We start from the raw sequence: 24,040 nt of genomic DNA, 5'->3' as shown, positions 1-24,040 counted from the left end.
AATATGAATCTTTTTTAATTCACTCCATTAAAAAAAAAAGCTTGAAGAACTGTTCGATGTTTCAAAGGTAATGATTTCATTAAAATCCACCTACAAGATGAAACCACAAAAACTGTATTTGAATGACGTGTATCTTCTGGAGAATTACAAGGTATTACATCACCCTGTAATACAGTGTGAGTCTGTGTGTTTGGGTATCAGTCTATGTTACCTAAAAATTATAAACATGTTTTTATTGCTCAGGTATAGGGAGCAGTTTTCTATCATTTGACCACTTAGCATTTTAAGTGGTTAAAAATCTACAAAGTGTGCCAAAGAGTATTTCATCCATAAACCTCAATATCCATAGGTTATTCCTGATTTAGCAAAAGGTCAAAGGCACCAAGCCTTAGTAAAACTATACACTTATCTTTATGTAATTTTACCATTAAATTAAATGAAAAAAGTTCCAAAGACTGAATCCGGGCCCTAAAATTATTTATTTGCTGCTGCCCCAGCACATTTTTAAGGGCATGTTGAAACCCCTGAAAATAGAGGTTTATAATAGAAATACTGATAGACCTTTAATTACCAGATGGAGACATTAACCGACTCCATTAAACACCATTAGCACTTAATGAATGAATATACAGATGATTCTTTGTTATCTTTGTCAAATCCATGCCAGCTTAAATCCTAGCCTGTATAAACTGTACTTCATTTGACTGTATTTAAAAATTGCATTTATTATTTTAAAAATTCTTTTCTCTATTTCAATCAGACTCCTAAGATTTTTTAGAAAAAGATACTTATATTATGTTGCAGCTGACTTTATGCAGGATAACCTCTCCATTAGAAAAATATTTAAGGACTTGACGAACTAGTAATTGGTGGTCATACATCGTGCCTGAATTCCCTTAACTCCTCTCAAACACTTAAACAATGTCGTTGCTCTCAGAAGAGAGAGGGGAATAGGATGTAATTGAGAAAACATGATGCATCTTGCCTTTATGTTCCCAAAGTACATTTATTATGGCAAGATATTCATTTTGATAAGGTGAAGAATTGAAGTTTTTGGTGCTCATTTTTCTCTCATAATATATAAGGCCAGTATACAAAAAATGAAAAAGATAAAGTAAAACCGCCAAGAGGTCCTGAAAATAAAACGTGTATGAGGATTCCCAGTCATACAATACTCCACCTCCAAACCCAGGGAAAATGAGTCAAGGATCTGTGAGTCTCCCTGAGTCCTTCATAAGGGATCTGATTTCCAACCATTTCAGCACAGGATTGAGAAGAGACGCATAGAACAACAGAAGGAAGAGACATGCCATGAAGATAATTAGTGGTAAACAGAGAATACATATTCTCTCTCAGTAGTGTATACTTGACATTAATGCCGATGATAATTCACCTGATTTACAGAATATTCACTTTAATAGAGAGATGAGAGACTGAGATAGAGGAAAATAGATACTGAAGCCATTATAATCTTGATACAAAATAAAATTAAAATGAGAAATTAACATGATAGGTTCAAGGCGTATTTGGAACCCGTTTTCTTTGCCAGATTTCACATTCTTACAGCTTCGTGGTCTTTTTCTTCTAACAAGTTTATCAGCTGAGAGAAGCTGTCTTTCAGCGCATCCATGTCGTCCAGCGAGCAGGGCTGCAGAATCCAGCGTTTTCCACGTGCAAGTGGCTCAAGTTCAAAATATTTTTTGACCTTGTGGGGAGGGAGATAAATACGCCATTAATTACATCAGAAAACTCCTCACACCAAAATTTTGAGAGCTCAGATGAAGAAGGGGACTTTCAAGGAGAATGTATATGACTGCGATGTCTAGGACTTTCTAGAATCCCATCCACAGCTGTTATTATAATGTGGGTTATATGTTGTGACCTGGGAGTGTTTTCTTTAGGGGTGAATGACCTGCTTGCAATCCTCCATTTCACCCATATACTTAACAGCCTGGGAGGTCTGATGAAATCTAGGAAAGAATTATATGTACTATGTGTACTATGGCACAGGGCAAAATACAAGAGAGACACTAAAATGATTCAATTCAATCACAAGAACTCTAGTAGAGATGCTTTCACTACTTTATAACTTGTTAACTTATTAAATTGGTTACAACCTATAGTATATACACTACATCAATTACTCAAATACTCAATAATGCCTCCTATCAAGAGGGGACAACAAGGAATATCAATTCTTTTTGGCCATCAAATGCATACACAACAACAAAAAAATATGATCTAAATAATCTTTTTTCACTCTTCCTTAAATCTTGAGTATTTATTGCTCAGACCTGGGTAAGTGATTTTGAGGGGAAAAGATACAAACTGTGTGTATGTATATGCAAATATAAACTTGGTTAGCTATACACACATGAAAGTGTCCCAGCTTATTTATCCTCCTAGTCCTAAATTTTCAGGGAGAGTAAAATCAAGACTGAACAGCTGTATGAAGGGTGGAGCATTCACTATCTTTAAAATTTGTTGATGAATAACCAGTCACAAGTTACTCATTGTACTGGCTAGGATACGGACTAAGGGCATCCAAGATTCCCAACTCCTGACTGAAGAAACATCAAAATGGACTATAAGACTTCCAGAAGCACTGAGGATTTCCTTACTTAAGGGCATGCTATCATAATGCCCATCACTTGCATACATATGCCATATCACACAAGAGTAGAATTTTGTATTTATATAACAAAATTCAGTCAGCAGCAATATCAGAAGAGGCATTGTTCAAAGATATTCCCGGTAAACAAATTTCATTAAGTCACATGATCCAGAAAATATTCCAAGGTCCTGCATTCGTCAATACGTGACCCAGAGTAAAAATTGTCTCAAACTTACTGTGCCTTTCCCAAATTGGTTTTATTTTGCCTTTATTACCATAAGCACCAGACTATTACTAGCAGCAGAGATGCACCAAAGTGGTATTAAATATACATATACATTTAATACATATATTAAATATATATTTTTATATACAGAAGAAATAAATATATATATATATGAACAAGCTATATGGAAGACATACTGTTTTTATGAATATTTTGGAACCACAAATATGCTAACATTTTACAGTTTAAATGTTTCCCAGAGTGCTCCTACACATTATCTGCAAATTCATAACACTACTACTACTACTACTACTACTACTACTACTACTACTACTACTACTACTACTACTACTACTACTTACTACCAAAAAGAAGACTGTGAGACTGAAAGGATTGTCATTACTTTTGATCCTGAAGAAAAATGAAAGTCTCATTTCCAGAAAATGGGTACACAACTTCAGAACAATCTCTACCCAAGTTACTCTACAAACCATGTTGTACCTTATGCAAAAGGTCAACTGTATTCATTTAATTTTTTAGGGCACTGCAAATAAGTTACTTCCAGGAGAAACTGAAATTCCTAGCACAGGTGTCAAACCTGCCCCAGGAAGGGAGGAATTGCAAGTTAGTCAGCCACAGGAGCCTTCAGCCAGCAGGGGGAGAAAAGAGTTGGTAGGAGCAACAGGTGGGGGACATGTTTACGTCTACGGCTAGAAGGAGGAGTTGGCTGCTCTGAAGAGCTTAAAATCAGAGATCAGTCTCCTTGCTTTTCCCACAAGTGAGGTTTCAGATTGCAACAGTGAGGCCAGAAATGGGAACTCGCTTGCTGACGCTGAGATCTGATCAACAATCCCTCCATCAAGAGGGGATTGCCTGGAACAAGTGAAATTGGTAACCTCAAATCTAAAAGGACATTTTAAGTATTGTTGATAACCGGGATGAGGGCTGTTAGTAAGAAATTCAATAATACTAAAATAAAAAGAATGACCCAGTAAATATATATTATTAGCAATACTTTCTTTGGATGGTTCATTTAAAAATGCACAGACTTGATCAGGGTGGCATATTAACAGCTATTTTGAAAACAACATTAGAGTTCAATAATCACAAAATTGTATTAATTTGTGATATTTTGCAATTCGGACCAGACACACACAAACACACATATAAGACAAAAACAGTCAGGAGGGTTTCGGCTGCCCGTGAGGTTGGTTTCTGGACAACTGAAAACAGTTTATCACGTGGGCTCACTTGGAAGATAAGCTGTCCGAAGGTACTTATGTTTCAGAAGTTGTTCCTACTGAATATTAACATGAGAAGGAAATGGAAACTTCGATTACAGCAGATAAAGGAGCCTACTGGTGTTAAGCTGACAAATATGGCTGGGTAACCTGAGATTTTCAGATCTGTGACCTACGTGGGTAGCTAGCCTGACCATATTCACCCCACTGGGATCCAAATAATGCCACACAACTCTACCTTTAAGATATAAATTTTAAAACAGGCTTGGCATACTGCTGAGAAACAGGTAGTGAGTTTTACTGCCGAAACATAGCATTTCATCTTGCAGAGCTTTGTGTTTCTAAAAGCAAAGAGTATAAACACAAGAGAGGGGAGAAGACAATGCTCTAACATTTCCCCCTAGGTTAACATTTGTTTTCTTATGTCAACTTGAACGTGAAAATTTACCTTCCTTGTATTATTACAATAAAACTGCTTACAGACATGTTTGATTTGTCCACCATTGCTTTTTTTGCCCTTCTATATGCCGAAGTATAATTTTATAGGGAGGTGTTTCCATAGGACCAGAACAATATCTGATACTATTTTTAGGGTTAAAAAATTACCTATGATGCAAGGATTTATTTTTGTGAGGGATACGCTTTTTTAAAGGTTATTTTTTTTTAATCATGATAAAAATGTGAAGAACCAGAGTCTCTTGAATACTTGATCAGCTGCCTAAATGCCATGGTTAACTGGGAACTGGTGGAATAAGGAGATGGTGATTGTTTCACAGTGGCTTCTGGAGATAGCACTTGGGGGAATGACATCAGAATACAGCTGCCTGGCAACCTGTGGTCACTTAGCTATTTTCAGGATAGCCACAGAGAGTGGGCATTTGTTACTAGCCCTGTATCCACCCTAGAGATAGGAAAACAAAGCCACAGTTAGTAGCCAACCTTTTTTAGCTATGTCATCAGAGCCCTTCTTTACTCATGCAACCGCAGGGTGATTTGCATTACTGCATTCCATTATTCACACATCGCATGCACTGTAAAGTCCTAATATAACAGAGACAAATCGGCACCATCTCATTGCTGCTAATGCATGTAGCAGCTGTTAAACCTGTGAGACATTACATAGCAAGGAGACCCACTCATTGGGTAGGAGATGTCCTTTATGTTTCCTTGAGTAGAGAAATAATAGAAAAATCCTTTCCTATTTACAGGACCTCTAATGGGGTTTAAATGATACTCATTGATTTCCTTATCTTGCCCTCACTTCACATTCAAACCTTTTCCTTTCAGTTCTTGCAAACCTGTTGTGACTAAATTTCTAGAAGTCATGTGAAGCATTTCTGAATTGCAATAATAAGTCATTCCTTTTTAAAAACCTGCAAACCTCATTTTATTTATAACGATAGCTGCTTGTTTTTCTATTTTTGTTAGTAACTCGTGTAAGTATTATGTGCCCAGACTTGGTTTTGTTTTCCTGAAGGCACTCTGGGGAGCTGGGCGATAGAACAGTGCAGAAGAAGTTACTGAGGATTTTTCTGTGACATTGACTTAGGTTCTACACTTGGATATTTATAGTGTTTTGACCTACACGAATGTGTAGCAAAACATTACAGTTAGGGTATATGACAATTCATTATTATATGGGCCTGTGCTTTGCCTTAACTAAAAGTGCCCCCAACCCCATAGTACAGAAGACCACCTGGCATAGTCCTGCCTCTGTGTGAACTGCTACTCTAGCCTGTGTGAAATGCACTTATTTCTTGCCCTTGTCTGGGGTTATTAGCTTGTTTTTCTATACATTCACCACTGGAAATAGAAGCTAGCTGTTCACTCTGCCTATACTTTTCCAGAGTCCCATCTGTACGCATCACATAGATTCTCTGTGAAAAATGAGCAGATTATGATAGACCCCTCTTAAGATTGGGGGTGGTTATGGTGGGCTTAGGATAAGTACAAGACACGTTGGAAATCTGCATCTTAAACGCTGGCTCCCGTAACTTCAGTCACTCAGCCACCACTTAGAGCGGTCGAAAGCAGCTTGGTTGTGCTTAACAAGCTCGTGCCAGTGCACTATTTGCCAACGTATGGGGTGTCTGCCGCTGATTAGAGCAGGATATTGTAGAATAAAGCAAAACAGAAACAACAGACCGACAAGAGGACTGTCCTCACATGTGCATACAAGTCCCGCCCCATCCCCAGGCTTTTTAGTGAGCATAAAAGACCGTGTTATAGCGTGCAGTTACTAAAGTCTTTCATTCTTTAGCACTCTGACTATACTTCAACTGGAACGAAGAACAGTAACTGAGTCAAATGAAGAGAGATATGATTATTTAGAATGATTCTTAAATCATCCAAGTCAATATAAATAAGAAATATTGAGAAAAGACTTAAAACACTTTAGAAATAAAGATACATTCTTCGTTTCTGGAAAAGGAATTTGGTCTCCAAAGAGCCTAGTTAGACAACTTCAGCTCTTCAAATCCATAGTCAGCATGAGTCAGCAGCTAAAGTGGCTGGTAGAGACTACTGGGTAAGGATCACAAACAAAATACAGAAAGAGAGGAAAAGAGCTACAGTTGTGAGATTTGATAGAGAAAAGGGCATGTTGGAGGACGAGGCAAGAGAACATGGCTCAGTTAACTATCTTCAGCCCAGGGGAGTCATTTAAAATACACAATGTGTCCACTCCAAAGTTAATATTTTTCAAAACCTGTATGAACAATGTTATTTGAGATAGATTCACATTAGTTTTGAACTCTTTGGGGAAAGTATGGTCTGGATGACAAATTTACCCCAGAGATCCAATGAAGAGGAAGCGAAGAGCCTGAAGGGACTGTAAAATTTTGCAGGGCATTGCCCATGACTGTTAAAAAAGGGAGAAGGAATTTCTTATCGACATAGTCCCTTAACCACCAGAACAGGTGCACGTGTTGTATTAATATGTCACATTGGGGGAAAACATGTACTGAAATGATGTCTGCATATCTTTCCAACTCCAGGGACAAGGATGTCAAACCATGGAAGTCACAGTTTCGACCATGGTTTGTAGTATCGACACCACAGAGATCCGCAAATGCAACAAACAGGGATTCTCTTCTTTCTAGCAAGTGAGTGTTAAATGCTTACTGGCACCCCAGACTATGGACACCTTGTACATGCTTGTGGAAGGGGCTTTATTTGCAGAAGGTCATGGAGCAGGCTTAACTTGGTAACCTTCACCAAAGTCAGAGAAAACTCTGTCCACACCATGGCTGCAGGATGGGGTCTGGAGAGAAAGTGGCGGGGCATCATTAAGATTCTTCAGAGTGCATTGTTGGCAGCTTGTTCAAAGAAAGGTTGGCCTAGAGAAAATAGCACCAGCTGTTCTTCTTTTCATTGTACTGCTTGCAGGGTTTGGAAATCCTTAGAAAAGTATACTAAATATGTCACTAAAGGCAGAAATAAGTAATACAAGTAAAACCAATTTACAGTAGTTTCAAGACATTATAACACAGAATATTTATTTTTATTAAGTACTAATAAGGCCCAGAAAATGACACCTTGATAATAACCAACACCACATTATTACTTTGGAAGTACATATTTGTAATGGATGATTGATTTCAAGAACACTAAGTGTAATAAAAAAAATATAGTTCTGATAGGATAGCTTCTACCTTAAGCAAAGAGCAGCCTGCTTTTGGAATAATTAAAAAACAGGCAAAAATGACTACAAATTATGATCTGTGATTGAGCCTTTGTCCTTATTAGAAGTCTTCTTGCCCCGTCAGCAACGTCTTGGTACGTCTGACATGTAGAGAATGTTATACATTGTGACAATAATTATATAGAAGCCCAGTTTTTCCACTGCATGGAAGAACTTAGCATGTCCCAGAAGAGCCAAATAAAATGATTCCATTTGCTTCGGTGGTAGGACCTTGGATCTATAAAGCATTCTTGTATTTGTTTAATCTGCTAACCTCATAGTATAGAAGAAATTGCATTTATTTTCTCTTTTTTGAATGCCTGGGGCAGGGATTGTTTTATTCTCCTGCCTAAAAAGCCTGCTTATCAGCCAGCTACCGTGAGAGGCACAAATAGGTAAGTACAGATGACTCTGGTTCCCAGGGACCAAGAAAAGATATCCAGTATGCCTTTATCTGCATCCTCCTTGACTTGTTATTTTAGCCAGCCCTCCACAGCCCGAGTGATTCCTGCACACAGGCCTTTGCTCCAACTCTGGCTTCCAACCCAACATGCCTCCATCCACAGGAGGAAAGTATCAACCTATAAATACCCTTTCATATTTTAAGACCCAGCTGATGTCCTCTAATCACCTCAAGGGGAAACCTGGATGATGAAGAAACTTTTAAAGGTAGAAGAGGCCTTAGTCACAAGAGCCATTCCTGGTTGCCCACCCTTCCCCAAGCCCGCATTACCCAGGCACTACAAGTTCCCTGTAAATAAAATTTTGCTGGAACACAGTCATGCTTATTTACTTATTTATGGCTGCTTTCATGCAACAACAGCAAAGTTGAACAACTGCCACCAAGAAAGTATGTGCCGCAAATCTAGAATATTCACTATCTGGCTCCTTACAGAAAAAAAAAAAAAAAATATTGCCAAGTCCCAGCTTAAAGTTTTTCAGCAGCTTCCTGGTGTGTGCTCCTGGTCACAGGAGCGCTTGGGAAGGCCTGGTGGCAGATGTGTGGTGTCTTCACTTGCTAGCCCTTCTCTTCTTCAAGTTGGCTTATACTTTAGGGGGAAGGAGAACTGTCTTCTCCAACTGATTTGAGCGCCACTGATGATTTCAGGTGCTTTGGACTGCAATCTGGTCAGCAGAAGGGTCATCTCTCAATGAGATCCTATTTTTTCTCTTCTGTGTTCAGCCTGGGTCTCCTTCATCTGGAGACTTCTTAAAGGCTACAAGAGCTACTCAGGTACATGGCTGGTGACCTGTCAGTCTGAGACTTTTGGTGTCCTTAGGATGATTTTTAGAGCAGAGCAATGCTAGCTATTGTTGCTATTAAGTGTTAAAAAGGAATTATACAATTTATTAAATTTGTAAGTCAGAATCCTAATTTCTCCTGAAGCTATTCTAGTCAACTTAAAAATCTTAATATTCTATTTATGCATCTGGTAAATTTTAACAATATGTTCAGAAGGCTGAATAATGTTCAGGTCCATTTATAAACTTAGTTTAATTAACCACTCTTAAACATTTTGAAACTCCATTTATAAACTTAATATATTCAATTTTCTTTGAAAGCATTTAGAAAGTCTAATAATCAAAACACCCTCAAGTAGTTAGATTTTTTTTTTCCAGGAAGAATTCTTAAAAATTTCTTCTATTCAATTTATAAATTCAATGACTTAAGTTCTGGTACATTCTAATATTGTTTATACATTTAAATTCCTGTATCTTTCTAGATGGGAGGCCAATGCTGAAATCACTTACACATTTTAAATTCTAATCACAAAGTAAATTTACCAGGTTGATATATACACCTTAAATGAAAAGTATTAATACTGCAGTTTTGATTATTTCATTGTTTTTACACTTGGTGTTAAACCTTCCAGGGTTCAGAAGACTTTCCCATAAGAAAACAAATTTCCATCTTATCATTCCATGCAAGCTTCTCATCTCACTGAACTTGGGTTGATTTCCAAAGAGAACTTTTGGGCTGAAATAAGTGACTGGATCAACACATATCCAGGGCAAAATTTTTGAAGATACAAAATGACCAGTTAAATAATTTATAAAAACAGTTACCATATTAAAAAAAAAAGGATGAATCTTGCTATTTTTCACAACAAAGATGGAACTGGAAGGGATTATGCAAAGCAAAGTAAGTCCGAAGGAGAAAGACAAATACTGGATGTTTTCACTTATATGTGGTCTATGGAGAAACAAAACAAAGGAACAGGCAAAACTAAATGAAAACAAACCCTAGAAATCTGACTGTAGAAGTGTTCTACCAGAAGGGAGGGTGGGGAGTGGAGGAAGAGAGGAGGCACAGTGGATTATGGTTAAGGATTCTTGGTTCTTTGATGATGTGTATAGTGTAGTAACGTATCTCTGAAGAGGTATGAACCTATACCACTAGATATCAAGACTCAATGGGATTAAGCATCTCCAGGAGTCTGTGGTATACTTTATTTTCATTCAGTTTCACTAGGATAACCTAGTTTTGTATGTTATTCTCCAAATTTTTTCATGGGCAAACATAGATGATAACCTATTTATTTTAAAACAAATTTAAAGAGCTGAAACTATAAAGAGAAGGGTAGTGAAAATATACATTATATTTCATCCTATATAAAATGTTAGTGAGGTTAGTAGTAAACTAAATATATTTCATCCTATATAAAATGTTAGTGAGGTTAGTAGTAAACTAAATATTGGAAAGAAGTCACTACTCTTCCCAATTAATAGGCCAAAGTTTTATATAGAAGTTAGGATTTCAGGAACAGCTTCAAAACTGAAGGCCTAATCGGTTTAAAATTAATTGTATATATGACTATAGGCAACTGCAATAAATTGTTTTGCGGAGAAATAAACAATCTATCCTGGAAAACAGAGTCACTCCAGAAATCTCAAGACCTGTAAGACACTTATGTTTTGAGGTGTTCCTTTAATCTGTGTCCAAACAAAGCATCTAATTCTTATCTCAAAGAATGGAGAAAAAGGAACTCTCCTGCACTGTTGGTGGGAATGCAAACTGGTCCAACCACTATGGAGAGCTGTGTGGAGATTTCTGGACCTACTAAACATAGAGCTTCCATATGATCCAGCAATTCCACTCCTAGGTATTTACCCAAAAGACACAGAAACATCAATTCCAAAGAACACCTGCACCCCTATGTTTATAGCAGCACTATTTACAATAGCTAAGCTTTGGAAACAGCCCAAATGCCCAAAAATAGATGACTGGATCAAGAAGATGTGGTCCATATATACCATGGAATATTACTCAGCATTCAAAAAAGATAAACACATGCAATTTGCAGCAACATGGATGGCGCTGGAAGGGATCATGCTCAGCGAAATAAGCCAAAAAGAAAAAGAAAAATACCGGATGGTCTCACTCATAGCAGGAATCTAGAAAACTTAAATAAGGGATCAGGAAAATGAATAAATATAAGAAAGTGAAAATCAAAATCAACAAAAAACTATGAACAAGAGACACTTTTTGGGGGGTGGGGGCCGGGAGGGGAGGAATTGGGGTCAGAATGGGGCATGTGCAGTTGTATGGGGGAATATAAAAATAAAATTTATTATTTAAAAAAAAATAAAATTAAAAAAAAAAAAAAAAGGAATGGAAAGAACTGACATCTGCAAAAAGAGATGCAACCATACACTTGTCCTTCACATACAGGTGCAGGCATCAGACTTCTCAGTAACATCTGTAACATAGCCGTTATGTATAGAGGTACCCAGCTTTCAACAGCAGTTTTCCTCCTCTTCTCTTCCCTCTCTTTCCCCTTCCCTGCCTCTCCTTTTCATCCTTTCTGTAATCATTTCTATTCTGTTCTTTCAAAAGAGCATTTATTTTTGGTATCAAGCACCTTTAGGCTATAATACTTGATTCTCTATCTTCCATATTTAGGAAAATACTCAGGTATCACTTATTTACTTCAAGAAAGCAACTACTGTAAGCAGGAAGAAAACTATCTATTAAAAACTTTTTCCTGGCAATAGAATATGGTTGTTTTAAAAGTTCTACTTATATGTCTGAGAGCCAGTCAAGTATATACCAGACAGGAAGGAGGGTTAATGAGTGAAAGCCTCAAACACATCAGAGACAACCAATTAGCTTGTCTGAAACACGGGCTTGTGAAGCTATCAGTAACTTATAAAATGGTCTGCTACACACCAGTAAAATGTTATTTAAATGGCTTGCTTAACTAGATGCATTCACCATGAAATTGATTCTTTTAAGGGCTTTTTTTTTTTTAACTTAATACTCATTAACTGTGCATATTAAAAGAGCTGGGGGGTGGGAGGGCAGGTAGATATTTTGATATTATAAAGTGCAGGCTGAAAATATGAATTTCATATTTTATGAGGCTAAGAGGTATTGGGAAAAAGTTCATTAATTACCAACATTTGTATCTGCCTAAGTAATGGAAGTGCATCAACACAATTACATCATTCCTCCTTTGCCTTGCTAAACGCTTAGGTTGATATTGGTAGATGTGCTCTAAAGACCTTCCAATGCTGAGAATTCATATTTCTGTTATGTTATGAAAATGCACTGTTTTTCACCACAGACTGTGATTCTGCAAAATGGCGTGAGAGAAAGGAGACCTGGAGTCTGGTATTTTTCCAACATTTGCCTCAGAGCAAATTTCAAATTTCATACCCCGAAGATTTACTTTACTAAGACTTTGAGGGAACTTGATGCTGGCAGATGCATAAATGCTACGCCATATATTGAGAATTCTTAAAAATTATTTTATATTAAAATATTTTTTTGGCCATGTCTCATACCTAGCTTTTTCTTTTACAAAAGGTTCTTGTGTAAAAGGATACAAATAGACTTCAATCGACTGCTGCCTGATCAGACAACCAGGAAAACATGCTCTGATTTTGTCAAACTCTTCTCCCTGCTCACTCAATATTGGTGCCTATAATGCACTTTGCTGAACTGCTATCATTGATTACATCAAGGGACTCTTCGACTCAATAAAATATTAAGAAAACAATATATTCAGACAATGGCTAAAGATAAAAAAATCTTCTAAAAGCAGTTTATATATTCTAGCATTTTTGACTTTTGTAGTGGACTATCTATTCCCTGTATCAATCTTTCAGTTGTTAGGTATAAGAACAGTATAAGCAATCAAAATATTAATATATGGAGCCCCAATAAGCATGTTTAATGTTGGTCTTGTGGCACTATGGCAGCACTCTGTCCTGACAACGACAACATTTAGATGTTGGAGCAGATTCAAATTCTTGGGCCTTAAACAGGAGACAGACAAATATGGCAAGCCACGCACTGCCAATGGAGAGTGCCAGTGGCCCTGTCCAGATGCAGAGATATTCAAGGGATGTTCCTGTCAGCAGTTTGTCCTCTGGCTACAGCAAGGAGCCACCATGGAAACACTGGGAGGAAAAGGAAAAACAGGAAGGCATGGAGAGACAGGGAAAAGGCAGAAAAAGCTGACAGTTGCCTCAATAACACATCTGAACAGGTAACAAATAGCCTTGTAACAAACTGCCATATTGTTAGTCACACAGAGAGAATTTCTTTTCCTGCTGGCAATAGAGTCAGGAGCCTAATATCCTGGCAACTGAGAAATATGAGCTTGGAAAGAGGCTTGCAGGCAATCTGAGGAAAGAAAGGCTCAGTGGTAATCTGTCCTGAGGAATTTTAGCCAAAAAACCCACATAGGACTAGCTGAACTCCGAATAAAGTCTGTGAAAGACAAGTCTGGAGAACATTATAATCAAACATAAAGAGAACACCAGAAATGAAGGTTAAAAAGTCATTGACTGGATTTACCACAGCATTGTTACTACAGCTTTGGGTCCTAGTTGTTATCACAGGACTGGTCCAAACCACTAGTTCTCAGTGGTTGAGGGGAGGAGACTATACCCCCTGGGGGGCTTTTGGTAATGTCTGGAGATATTTTTGGTTATCACACCTTGCGGGGTTGGGGGGGGGCGGTGGGTGGGAGGAAGGGCATGGTTGCTCTGGTATCTAGCAGGTAATGGCTAAGGATGCGCCCACATCTCCCATAGGATAGCTGCCCTCTACCCCCACAAAGAACTATCTAGCCCAAATCCTCAACAAATCCAAGGTTGAAAACCTGTGCTGAACTGATCTTCTAAGGCAAACACCAAAGGACAAAAGTGCTATAAATTCAATCCATGGTTTACCCTTAGTCTCCCTCCTTGGAATCAGGAGATGTAGGATGTGGACAGAAAAGTAGCTCAGTAGCTACGTCAGGAGCACCCTCAGGTTGATGGTATGCACACTCTGTCCCTCCTTGTTCAGAGTTCAAGTGAACAGATTTAGGAGGGGACAAGTCAGAACATCAAATTGGGCTGAAACCAGTGCAACAAGTACATCACTACTTCTCACTCATTCTGCACATTCACTGTTTCAGAAGGTGAATCCATCAAGCTCCAGGTCTTATGGAGCTTACACAGCAGTTGAAGAGATCAACAGGTATTAAGTAAGTTTATCAGTGACTAAGCCAAGTCAAGTAAAAATAAGTGCCATGAAGGAGAGGAAGGCACCACATCACCAACATTTGCCACACAATTGATCCAAAAGCGGAACTGAAGGTATGAATTTAATATCAAACAGTCACAGAGAAGAACATTAGTTGGTTTCAAAACAAATTTCATACAGTAAAATAAACTTTCACTTAGCTCTCCAGGATTGACAGCTCTTCACTGTCCTGTACAAGATGAGAGTCAACATAGTCTGAGCAATAAATGCCCATGCTGGGTGGCTACAGCTACCAGTGATGCCAGCGACATACTTGACGCTTGTGCCAGTGGACTGCTCTCTGGTATGTCTGCTCATTCCTAGCTCCTGGGTTGTTTCAGAATTCTCATCAAGGAAATCATATCTGTAATCATCATTAAGTCATTTATTTTAATGTGACATCAATGAATGAAGTATAAACTTGAAAAGAGGACTTCTATTTCTCTGGAAAACTAAATGGAATGTGTTCAAAGAGCTCAATAAACATAAATTAATAACAACAAACTGTTGTCAAATTATATTTATGTAAGACAATGGTGAGCGGCTGGGAGGAAGAGGTGCAAATTACTTCCCAAGTGTCTTTAACTTATGGTTGCTCCTGAATGAAATACAAGCTAAAGATCATAGGCAATGGCTGTTTTACATAAGAAATACAATACAGAACTCTGAGTTTAGCCAGATAATCAGAGAAAAGGTCTTGGTCTAATACCAAAAGAAAAGCACCATTTGTATGTTTTAAGTTAAAATTAATTAGCGTATAGGGCCTCCCCGGTGGCGCAGCAGTTGAGCGCTGGGTGGCAAAGCTGCCCGCGGCCTCTACAGTGCCAGTTCGATCCCCAGCCACCGGCGAGGGTCCCACATGGCATGCAGACCTCTCCTGCCGCCCGCTGCCCACCTCAGTAGTGTACTTCGTCACTCTGCCTGTTCTATTCTCCGCTTTGGTGAATTCTCTCACCCTCCCACGCTTCTGACTGTACCCAGTGCTTGTATAAATAAATAAATCTTTAAAAAAAAATTAATTAGCGTATATATATATATTTATTTTATAAATTTTATAAACACATATTTAAAATATATATAATATATTTATACATATAAATATATATATAATAGATAAAATATATTTAAAATATATATATATATATATTAATGATGAGATACTTTAACCAACTCTTGACTGTTTAACTATCAGTTCATGGCAGGCCAGAGAACAGGTTTCTGACTGTACAGCTCAAATCACACTTTTTATTCTGTCTGAATCAAAAGCTTCTCAGAAGGGAAGTCATTAACACCCACTTCAGTTAGAAGTTTAAAGTGTTATACAGAAGCATGTCCACTGTCAGAATCAATACTAGTGTCTATCACCTCAAATCCTTTTGTGAAAGAAAGTAAAGTGTAAACAAATAAAATTAAAATGCTCAAGTCCATACTCACACACACCAACACCTCTGTAATCTCCGGTAGAAATAATCATTTCTATTAAAGCATATTATAGTTACCACTGGATACCGTGTAATCAATACATTACAAATAAGTCTATCTGTAAGAAAACATTTTAAATGTATTCATAAAATATTTTCTAAAAAGAACTTATTCCCATATTCTAGACACAGAAACAGGAACAGAATTATAAAGTAGATCTACCAGAAAATTTTCCTGACCTTTTCTTTGCTAATGCCTTGGATTACTACCTCTCACACTTAGTTCTCTGGGGAATAGGCGATTTTAGTGCTTTGCAGAAGAGTGCAATTTTACCTTGAAACTGTTACTGTTTCTATCCTCATTACATATTCACCAATAAAATGACAATTCTATCATTGCATTTGAAAATAACAATCACATAATGCTAATGCCTAATAAATTATGGATTATGCTATTTTTAATTAGAAGGTAAGCATCAGTAATAGAATATAAAATGATGGAAGTAAATGGCATTTACTTGTGTCCACAAATTTATTCAATGATGAATTACTTGATGTCCTGTCTTTATCACATTTAACAACAGATGATCTAGACCTCAGCGTTCTTGAAATAGGATTTATAAATTTCGGGTGCCTATACATGACATTTAGTCTCTCTCACAAAAAGAAGATGTGGCTCTAGAAAATTACGAACCTGAGAAATAAACTCTTGCCTATTTGACTCCAGCTTCTCATGCAAACACACAACACACGCAACCTGCACATTTCTTAGCAGCACACGGTTTTCATCAAACATACGGACAAGGTGAAGTCTCTTGTAGCTGCTGAAATATTTGAATTCTGACTTTTTATATGAAGTCTCAGATGTGAGGGATGTAGGAACCTGGTCACAGGTTGAACTACTTTTGGTGCTGTTAAAAGGGAACATCTGATAAGATGAGCTTATGTGAAGATGTCTGGTGTGACCTTAGGGTTGTGGTGCTGTAAAGGCATTGTGTTCTGAAAGGGGGTCTGCCTGGGTCTGACATGGTCACTGACTCTGTAAATCACCAAGACATGGGATACTTCCGATACAATCTGAGGAAAGAGGAGGAAATGGAACAGATAAACGTGTACAATACAACTGGAGACAGAAGGGAACAGAACTCTCTCTTAAATTAGGTTATTAAGCTAAGGACTTATTTAAAGCACTGATAGACATAATGTATTAACCAGCACTCAAGGAAAAATTGAAAACAGTTCTCTAAATGAGCAAATTACACTATCCTTACAGGCAAGGCGTTGGAATGGCTTGCATAACTATCTTAATGGTTTTTATGAAATATTACAAACTAGACTTATAATTCAAGTTTAAGAAATTCATTTGTGTTGCATCATAGATGTTTAAAAATATTCCTATATCAGCACAAAGCATAAACAGCTCTCTGGAAAATCATGAACCCCTTGCATACCCAATATTCCCCTCCCCGATTTTCCCCACCCCCAGAATCTTTCCCATCTGCCAGCTGGGTTTCATTTTAAGAATTTCACACTGAATATAAAGTGCTATTTTGACCATGTGGCTCCAGAAATGTGAATTTATAGTCTATTCAGATCGTACGCAAGTGATTGACAGAGAGGGGATTAACCAACTGGATGCGATGAAGACGCTGCTTCTTCCTTCAGGTTACTTGTTTCCAGGAAAGGCCGGTCATCCTTCCCTAAGACTAGCGAGAAGACCAGTTTCTTAGTAGGAGACTTAACTTTTCACTTAACTACTAAATGGTCATTCTACCCCGAAACACATTTTCTTCCATGCTCCTGGACCTTCCACATTCCCCACATGTAAAACAGGAATACTAAAGTCTGCCGTCATAGACACCCCTTGCAACAATATTCATTTACTGACACCTAACGCACATCTACTATTACCAGGTATTCTGGTTCAAACATACAATTTTGGGAAAGCACGTGTATTTGGTTTCCTTGGGTAGGGCTCACAAAGCCTAACCACTTAAACAAGAAAAGACTGTGTGCATAGTGTTTCAGAGAGTGTTGGAAAGTTGGGTATCCTATCTAGAAATGTTTCGAAGACCACTGCTATTAAAGCTTTCAATGTAACTTTTTTCAACAGTTATTTATTTTGTTTCAGACTTATTATTCTCAAGTATCATCATAGGCATGGAGTGATGTTAAAACTACATTATCAGAGTTTCTAAATATCTCCTTTTGTAACTTTAGGGTAATGCTGTTTCAAGGATTATGTAACTCACTAAATGCACAGTAAGTAATACAATAAAAAAGCTTACTTTCCTGTTCTACACAAGCTCAATAAAAGGGTACTCAAGCATTGGATTTTGGGAAGGGTGAATATTTAGATTTGAATCTGTGACCTCAGAGTTGGTCCCAAAGCTAATGAGCATATCTAAACTCCCCTGCAGGCATGCACAGACACACATACACACACAAACACACATTGACATCATTAGAAAAGCACATGCTTATCACAGGAAAGGTTCTATTTGCAGGTGGGGCCTTTAGCCTCTAAGTTGTTCTAGGTGAACTAATCTTGCCTCTCCTCCCTTCCTGCAATGATAAAACTAACACACTGCAGAAATCATTTATAATTAGGGCAAATTTGGTTGGACCAAATATGGTTCCATTAAAACAAATCACCAATATTATTATATATTTAAGTTTCAGATACATTACAGGAACAGTTACATACATTACAGGAAAAGTTATCTGAGCACAGAGAAAGGTATGGAAGAAGTCATATCACACTCATAACACTGGATGATAACATTGGGGAAAAAGGAGAGTAAAGATTGACTTTTTTCTTAATATGTTGCTGAATTGCTGACTTGAAACAAGCCCTCGCAGTTTCTGTACTTTATGAAACTAATAAAGTAAAAAACAAACATATGAGCAAACTGAAGTGTAGAAAGAACATTTTTTTAAAAACAAAATAAAGGGCCTCCCCGGTGGCGCAGCGGTTGAGCGCTGGGTTGCGAAGCTGCCCGCGGCCTCTGCGGCGCCGGTTCGATCCCCGGCTGCTCCCCAGCCACCGGAGGAGGGTCCCACATGGCGCGCAGACCTCTCCTGCCGCCCGCTGCTCCCCTCAGCAGTGTACTACATCAGTCTGCCTGCTCTGCTCCCCGCTCTGGCTCTGGTGAATTCTCTCACCCTCCTGCGCTTCTGACTGTACCCAGTGCTTGTATAAACAAACAAACAAACAAATAAATAAATAAATAAAAATGCCTCTATAAAAATAAAAGAAAAAAAAAGAAAAACAAAATAAAAATATGCCTAGATACAGGTACACATGCACGAAGGTAACCTGGCTTAGAGTGGAAGCTCATTAAGTATCTGTTGTATATGAAGGTAAAGAAAATAATGGCTGACAATAAAAATTCTCCACATGAGAATATTTACTTACATGACAAAAAGAAATAAAATTGCTTTTTAACCATCACCGATAAATGTGGATTGTATCTACGCACTCTTGGGACTGAAATTTTAAGTCAATAATAATTTCCTTACATTATAAGAGTTTGTCTACTTCTAGAAGGTGGTTTGTTGCTCTCCAGGAAGGTAAGCATTCCAGACAGATTTCTTAACATTCATAACTGAAAATCTGACACCCTCTCACCAGGCTGTTAAGTTCATATGTGGATTTTTACAATCAGTAGTGCCAGTCCTTCAGCTCCTAGGCATGAAATAAAACTGCTTACTCTCTCCTCTTCATCAGACCTTCTTCAGGCAGAATATTTAGAGATCATTTAGAATGTCCAATGCTATCCGTGAGTGAAGTTTAAGTATAGCATGCCGAAGGCTATGAAATCACTTCACTCTGGGGCATTTTAATAGTAGATTCTTAGCTTGATTTAATGTTACCACAAGAAAAGCCACAAAAAATTTAGAACAACATTTAGTATAAAAATGTGATGGATTATATATTAAATCAACCAGTGTCTCCTATAGATAAAGTGTTTCAGAACTCTGCTAGAACAGCTTTTATCTTTGCTGTGGAAGACCTGTCCTCCCTCTTTTCCAATAAGGAGAAATATGCCACAGATCATGATTCCCTCACTTTTTCATTTTTCAGAAACTTGGAGTGCTAATCATGCAACCAGCTGAAGCAATGACTTGACCCAAAGGGTTGATATTATTATAGATTCTTGTCTTTGTGCTGGTCTTCTATTTCATAATAATTTAAAGTAATTATTAGTTTCATGTGTGTCATTTTAAGTTCTTGGTAGACAGCAGCCGGTGAACTATATAAACAAATAAAAATATAACATTTCCACCTGGAGGTGAATAATAACATTCATTTTGCTTGGCATTATATCTTAACAGCACACACCATATTTCAGTTAGTATTTCTGAGTCATTCTTACTATTTTAGGAGCTTCTTCAATACTACTACCATGAACTCCAATTTTATCTGAATTCTAGCATAAGAAACCTCCACTTTTTAAGTTTGGACCAAATCTCTGATGGAGAAATCCAAAGGATTATTCAGTTGGTTTACTGTATAAAACAAATGATGCTTAAGATATCATTTTTCAGAATTTCTTTTTTGTAGTTGATGGCACGGCTGTGTATAGTGGTGTTTTGGGGTAATGGGAATTTAACTGTATGTACAGTTTTTATTATCCTCTAGATCAGATATCAGATGTCATCTGACACTTCTAAGGTCACACACATCAACCTAATAGCACCCACCAAAATAATAACATCCACCAAAATCTGGGAAGGCAGATATGTAAAAGAAGCAAAATTAAGGTATCTTTAGGCATAGGACTTAGGACACACTGAGATAAATAAACCTTCCTTCTTTCCTTCTTTTCTACTTTCTAATAATTCCATTTTGTAATCCTAGGAACCCCAAGTTTCTATATATTTTGATGTGTCTCAAGTGCTCTCTTAAGATTTTTAAATCTGTTTTAATTCACTAACCCTCACATCAATCCACCGAGAGAGGTACTACTATTATTCCTTTCTTCAAAGTCAGGACACTGGGGCTTGGAGAAAGGTAACTAGTGTGCCCAGGCCAGAGTGGCAGGGCATGCTGCCTGCTAGCAGGGTGGCTGCCAAGAGAGCACCAATAACAAAGAAGTAGATCTTCATGAAAAGTCAGTAATTAATAAAAAGGAATGAAGTTCAACAACCTGTAATTTCAGGCACCTCTAACAGGGCTGAAAAGATGTGGTTGTAATGTGTACTGAAGTTCCCTAAAAAAAAAAAAAAAAAATCAGCCTACATAGAAAGCCACTCCTCAGAAGCATTCTCAGTAGAACAAAGAATGTGATCAGAGGCTCCTTTTTAATATGTTTACATTTCTCCACTACAATCTTTAGAACGCTCACTCCTCCAAAGGGCAGCACTGAATGCATGGGCAGGTAAGCATGCTGAAACAGTAAAGATTTACTGGTGGTCTCATATATAATATGGGATTCCTAATAGGTCAAAGACTAGGAGAGTATTGTGGACTATGATCTGAATTCAAGTCATTCATTCACTCATTCATTCAACAGACATTCATTAATACCCACTGCATGCTCGATACTTGTAGAAACTAAATAAACAGACTGATTCCAAACTTTTGACTGTTTACATTCTGTGGGGAAGAGACAGAGAGTAAATGTGTTAAGTCAGTAAAATACTAAACAGTATGCTAGAGTTTATATAAGGTATGAAAAGATGAAGCAGGGAAGGGGTATGAGAGGTCTAGAATCCAAAAAAGGGTTCCCTAACTCAGTACTCCTGGGTTTCCATTTACCTAACTTCTGGCCAAACTGGACTTAATCTTTCCTTAAGCCTGTCTTCCCCTTTCCATATATGAGTTCTTTGCTCAAGGCCTTTCTTTCACCTAGAGAACCCTCTGCCCTGTTTCCATGTAGGTGGCAGTTCAATAAAATAGTTAACTGGAATGGAACCCAAACCACCTAAGTTCAAAATTCCACTTTACCATTGACTGACTGGGCAAATTCTAAACGGTTCTAGGTCTTCGTTTCCTCATTTGGAAAATGAGGGTATAATGACTGCAATAATACTAAGTATGATACCTACCACACAGGGTTCATTGTGCGGCTCAAATGAATCAGGATACATAAAGTGTTTAGAATAGTGCCTGGCTATTCTACAATGACCACCACCACTAAAATTCTCCTAGCTATACCAAAGACTCAATGCAATGGCACTATCTTAAACCTAATCATAATAACTGTATTTTCCTTCTCCAATAATTTGTAGTCCCTTAGCTTTATCATTCCAGTGGCATTTGCTCTGTGTCTTTGCAAGTATTCACACTATCTTGAGGTGCGATTATTTATATGCATATTTGTAAACAAAATCCCTCCCTTGGAATTTCAACTGAACATAAACTTTTCTTCTGTCTCCTTATCTTCTTCTCTTCCCTTCTGTTGAGTGTTTTAATCAGCTCATTATTCATATATACCAGAAAGTGGGTAAGATAAGGAAATGAGTGAGGAATAGAGCCCATACACACATTACTTATAGTTCTGTATTAGCTCATTAAATGTAGATTTACCAACATTCTTGATCTCCTTCTCCAAGCAAAGTCTGCATGGGATGCAAAGAAAGGAGAACACAGTCCCTGTTCTTTCAGGATTCACATCTGAAACCAGGGAGAAAAATACCTCCTACTAAACAACCTGAACCTGTGCCTCAAAGTACTTTGCTTTCTCCAAATATATCATGTATTATTTTTCATATGTTGCGGTTCCTAGTTATTTAACTCATCCATTATGAAATTTCCTTCCCCTTTTCTGTCAGCTCTCTTCTCTGTTTTCCTTGATATCCCTTCCCCTAAGAATCAGTTGCATCTGCAGACCAAGTTCTGCACACATGTGCTCACACAAAAACGTATGCATACATATGCATTCATTCCATTATTTGTTAAGGTCTGTATCTTTCTTACTCTAGAGTGCAAATTCCCCAGGAAGAAGAAATGACTTAGAGTCCTTGGCCCAAAACAAGCCCTAACACGCATCTTGGAGAATCCTGCATCAAGAGCAGGAAGTGATGGGAGCGGGATGTTCACCGAGTGTTCACTGAATGGATCTGAATGAGCCGCTACCAAGAAAAGCCAAAGGCTTTCAGTCCTTTCTCCCTGCCCTTGCCATTGTCTTCTGGACAGAGAGGCCGGGGCAGGGTGTTGATCAAACCAAACTGCGAGGGAGAAGATCCACAAATCCTGAAAACAGGACTGCTGGAGTTATCTGTAGTTTTTATTTATTCTCTTGGTAGGATGCTTTATTATGTGCCAGCCACTGTGCCCTGGGTCAGAAAGACAAACATGGGTGAGAAGGACAGCAACGTAGTGCAGTGTGCGGCCCGCACAAACAATGGCAGTGGGTGTACACAGGAAGGTGTGGGGTTTAGCTGTCTGGACAGTTGTAACCTGTTCAAATGTTCATTTCATTTACACATTATTATGAGAAAATCATGTAAAGGACCTTTACAACTATACTTCTCATCATGGGTTCGTTATTTTGCTGAGAACCTATTTTTGACAGCTCCTAACTTTTATGACCCAATCCATAAATTTAAAACAACTTAAATTTAATAAAACAATTCCATTCCACCTGCCATCCTATTTATTCTACTTGTAAAAATTGAAAGAACAAAAGGGAGATATAAATATGCATTCCTGTCACATTCACTCTTTTCTTTGCAATGATGTTGATCTAAGACTAGTACTCCCAACCAGGATATCACAGATTCTGAATTTCACTGCCTTGAGTGAAAAAGGATAATTGACTACTCTTCCTGGGCTTTTCGCTTGCCAGTTGACTTGATGTGGCTACCTACTGCTTCCCAATTTGGCTTCTCCTATTCCAAAGAAGAAATTCTAAAAGTAATTCATAAAACACCGAGAACAGTTTTCACTAAGAGAATGCTCTAAACACAACAGGGCTGTATACAGGTAGAGTTAAAATGCAATATAGGAATAAAAACAGGTTCCAAAACAAAAGGAACCTTTTTTTTTCCCAGAAAGTTTTCACTATGGTAGAAGTGGGTGTCACACCTTTCAAGGCATTTATACTAAGCTTGCCCAGCAAATACACAGCTAACCTAGCTTATTCTAAATGAAAAATAAAGGTATAGGGAACCTTGTTTGAAAACAGAAACGTCTAAACATTGGTGAAGACCCAACACAATTTCCTCCAAAGGTTGTTAACAAGGAGAGACATGGCATTTCATTGAGCAAATGAAGTCCTGGCAGGTCATTTAGGGAACTCACACATCCCAAAATTTGATGTTTTACCATTTCATTTTGTTCTGCATATCAAAGAGATGGTTTACTGCTAACCCAAACTTCTGATGTT

The 24,040-nt window shown here is 37.8% G+C and overlaps 1 protein-coding gene across 4 annotated transcripts in view; it reads right to left on the bottom strand.

Annotated features, from left to right (window-relative positions):
* Window positions 1-366: 366 nt before the first annotated feature.
* ARL15 (ADP ribosylation factor like GTPase 15) overlaps window positions 367-24,040 on the bottom strand; it is a 379,011-nt gene continuing 355,337 nt past the window's right edge. For all 4 annotated transcript variants that reach the window (XM_054687937.1, XM_054687938.1, XM_054687936.1 and 1 more), the window contains one exon: window positions 367-1,705. In XM_054687937.1, coding sequence (XP_054543912.1) covers window positions 1,553-1,705 — 153 coding nt within the window. In that variant the 3' untranslated portion in view covers window positions 367-1,552. The remainder of the gene's footprint in view (window positions 1,706-24,040) is intronic.

The sequence above is a fragment of the Talpa occidentalis genome, unplaced genomic scaffold (genome assembly GCF_014898055.3).
Source record: "Talpa occidentalis isolate TD23 unplaced genomic scaffold, MPIMG_talOcc4v2.1 talOcc4.6, whole genome shotgun sequence".
Taxonomy (NCBI): Eukaryota; Metazoa; Chordata; class Mammalia; order Eulipotyphla; family Talpidae; genus Talpa; species Talpa occidentalis.
This window is presented reverse-complemented; position numbering and strand designations above follow the sequence as displayed.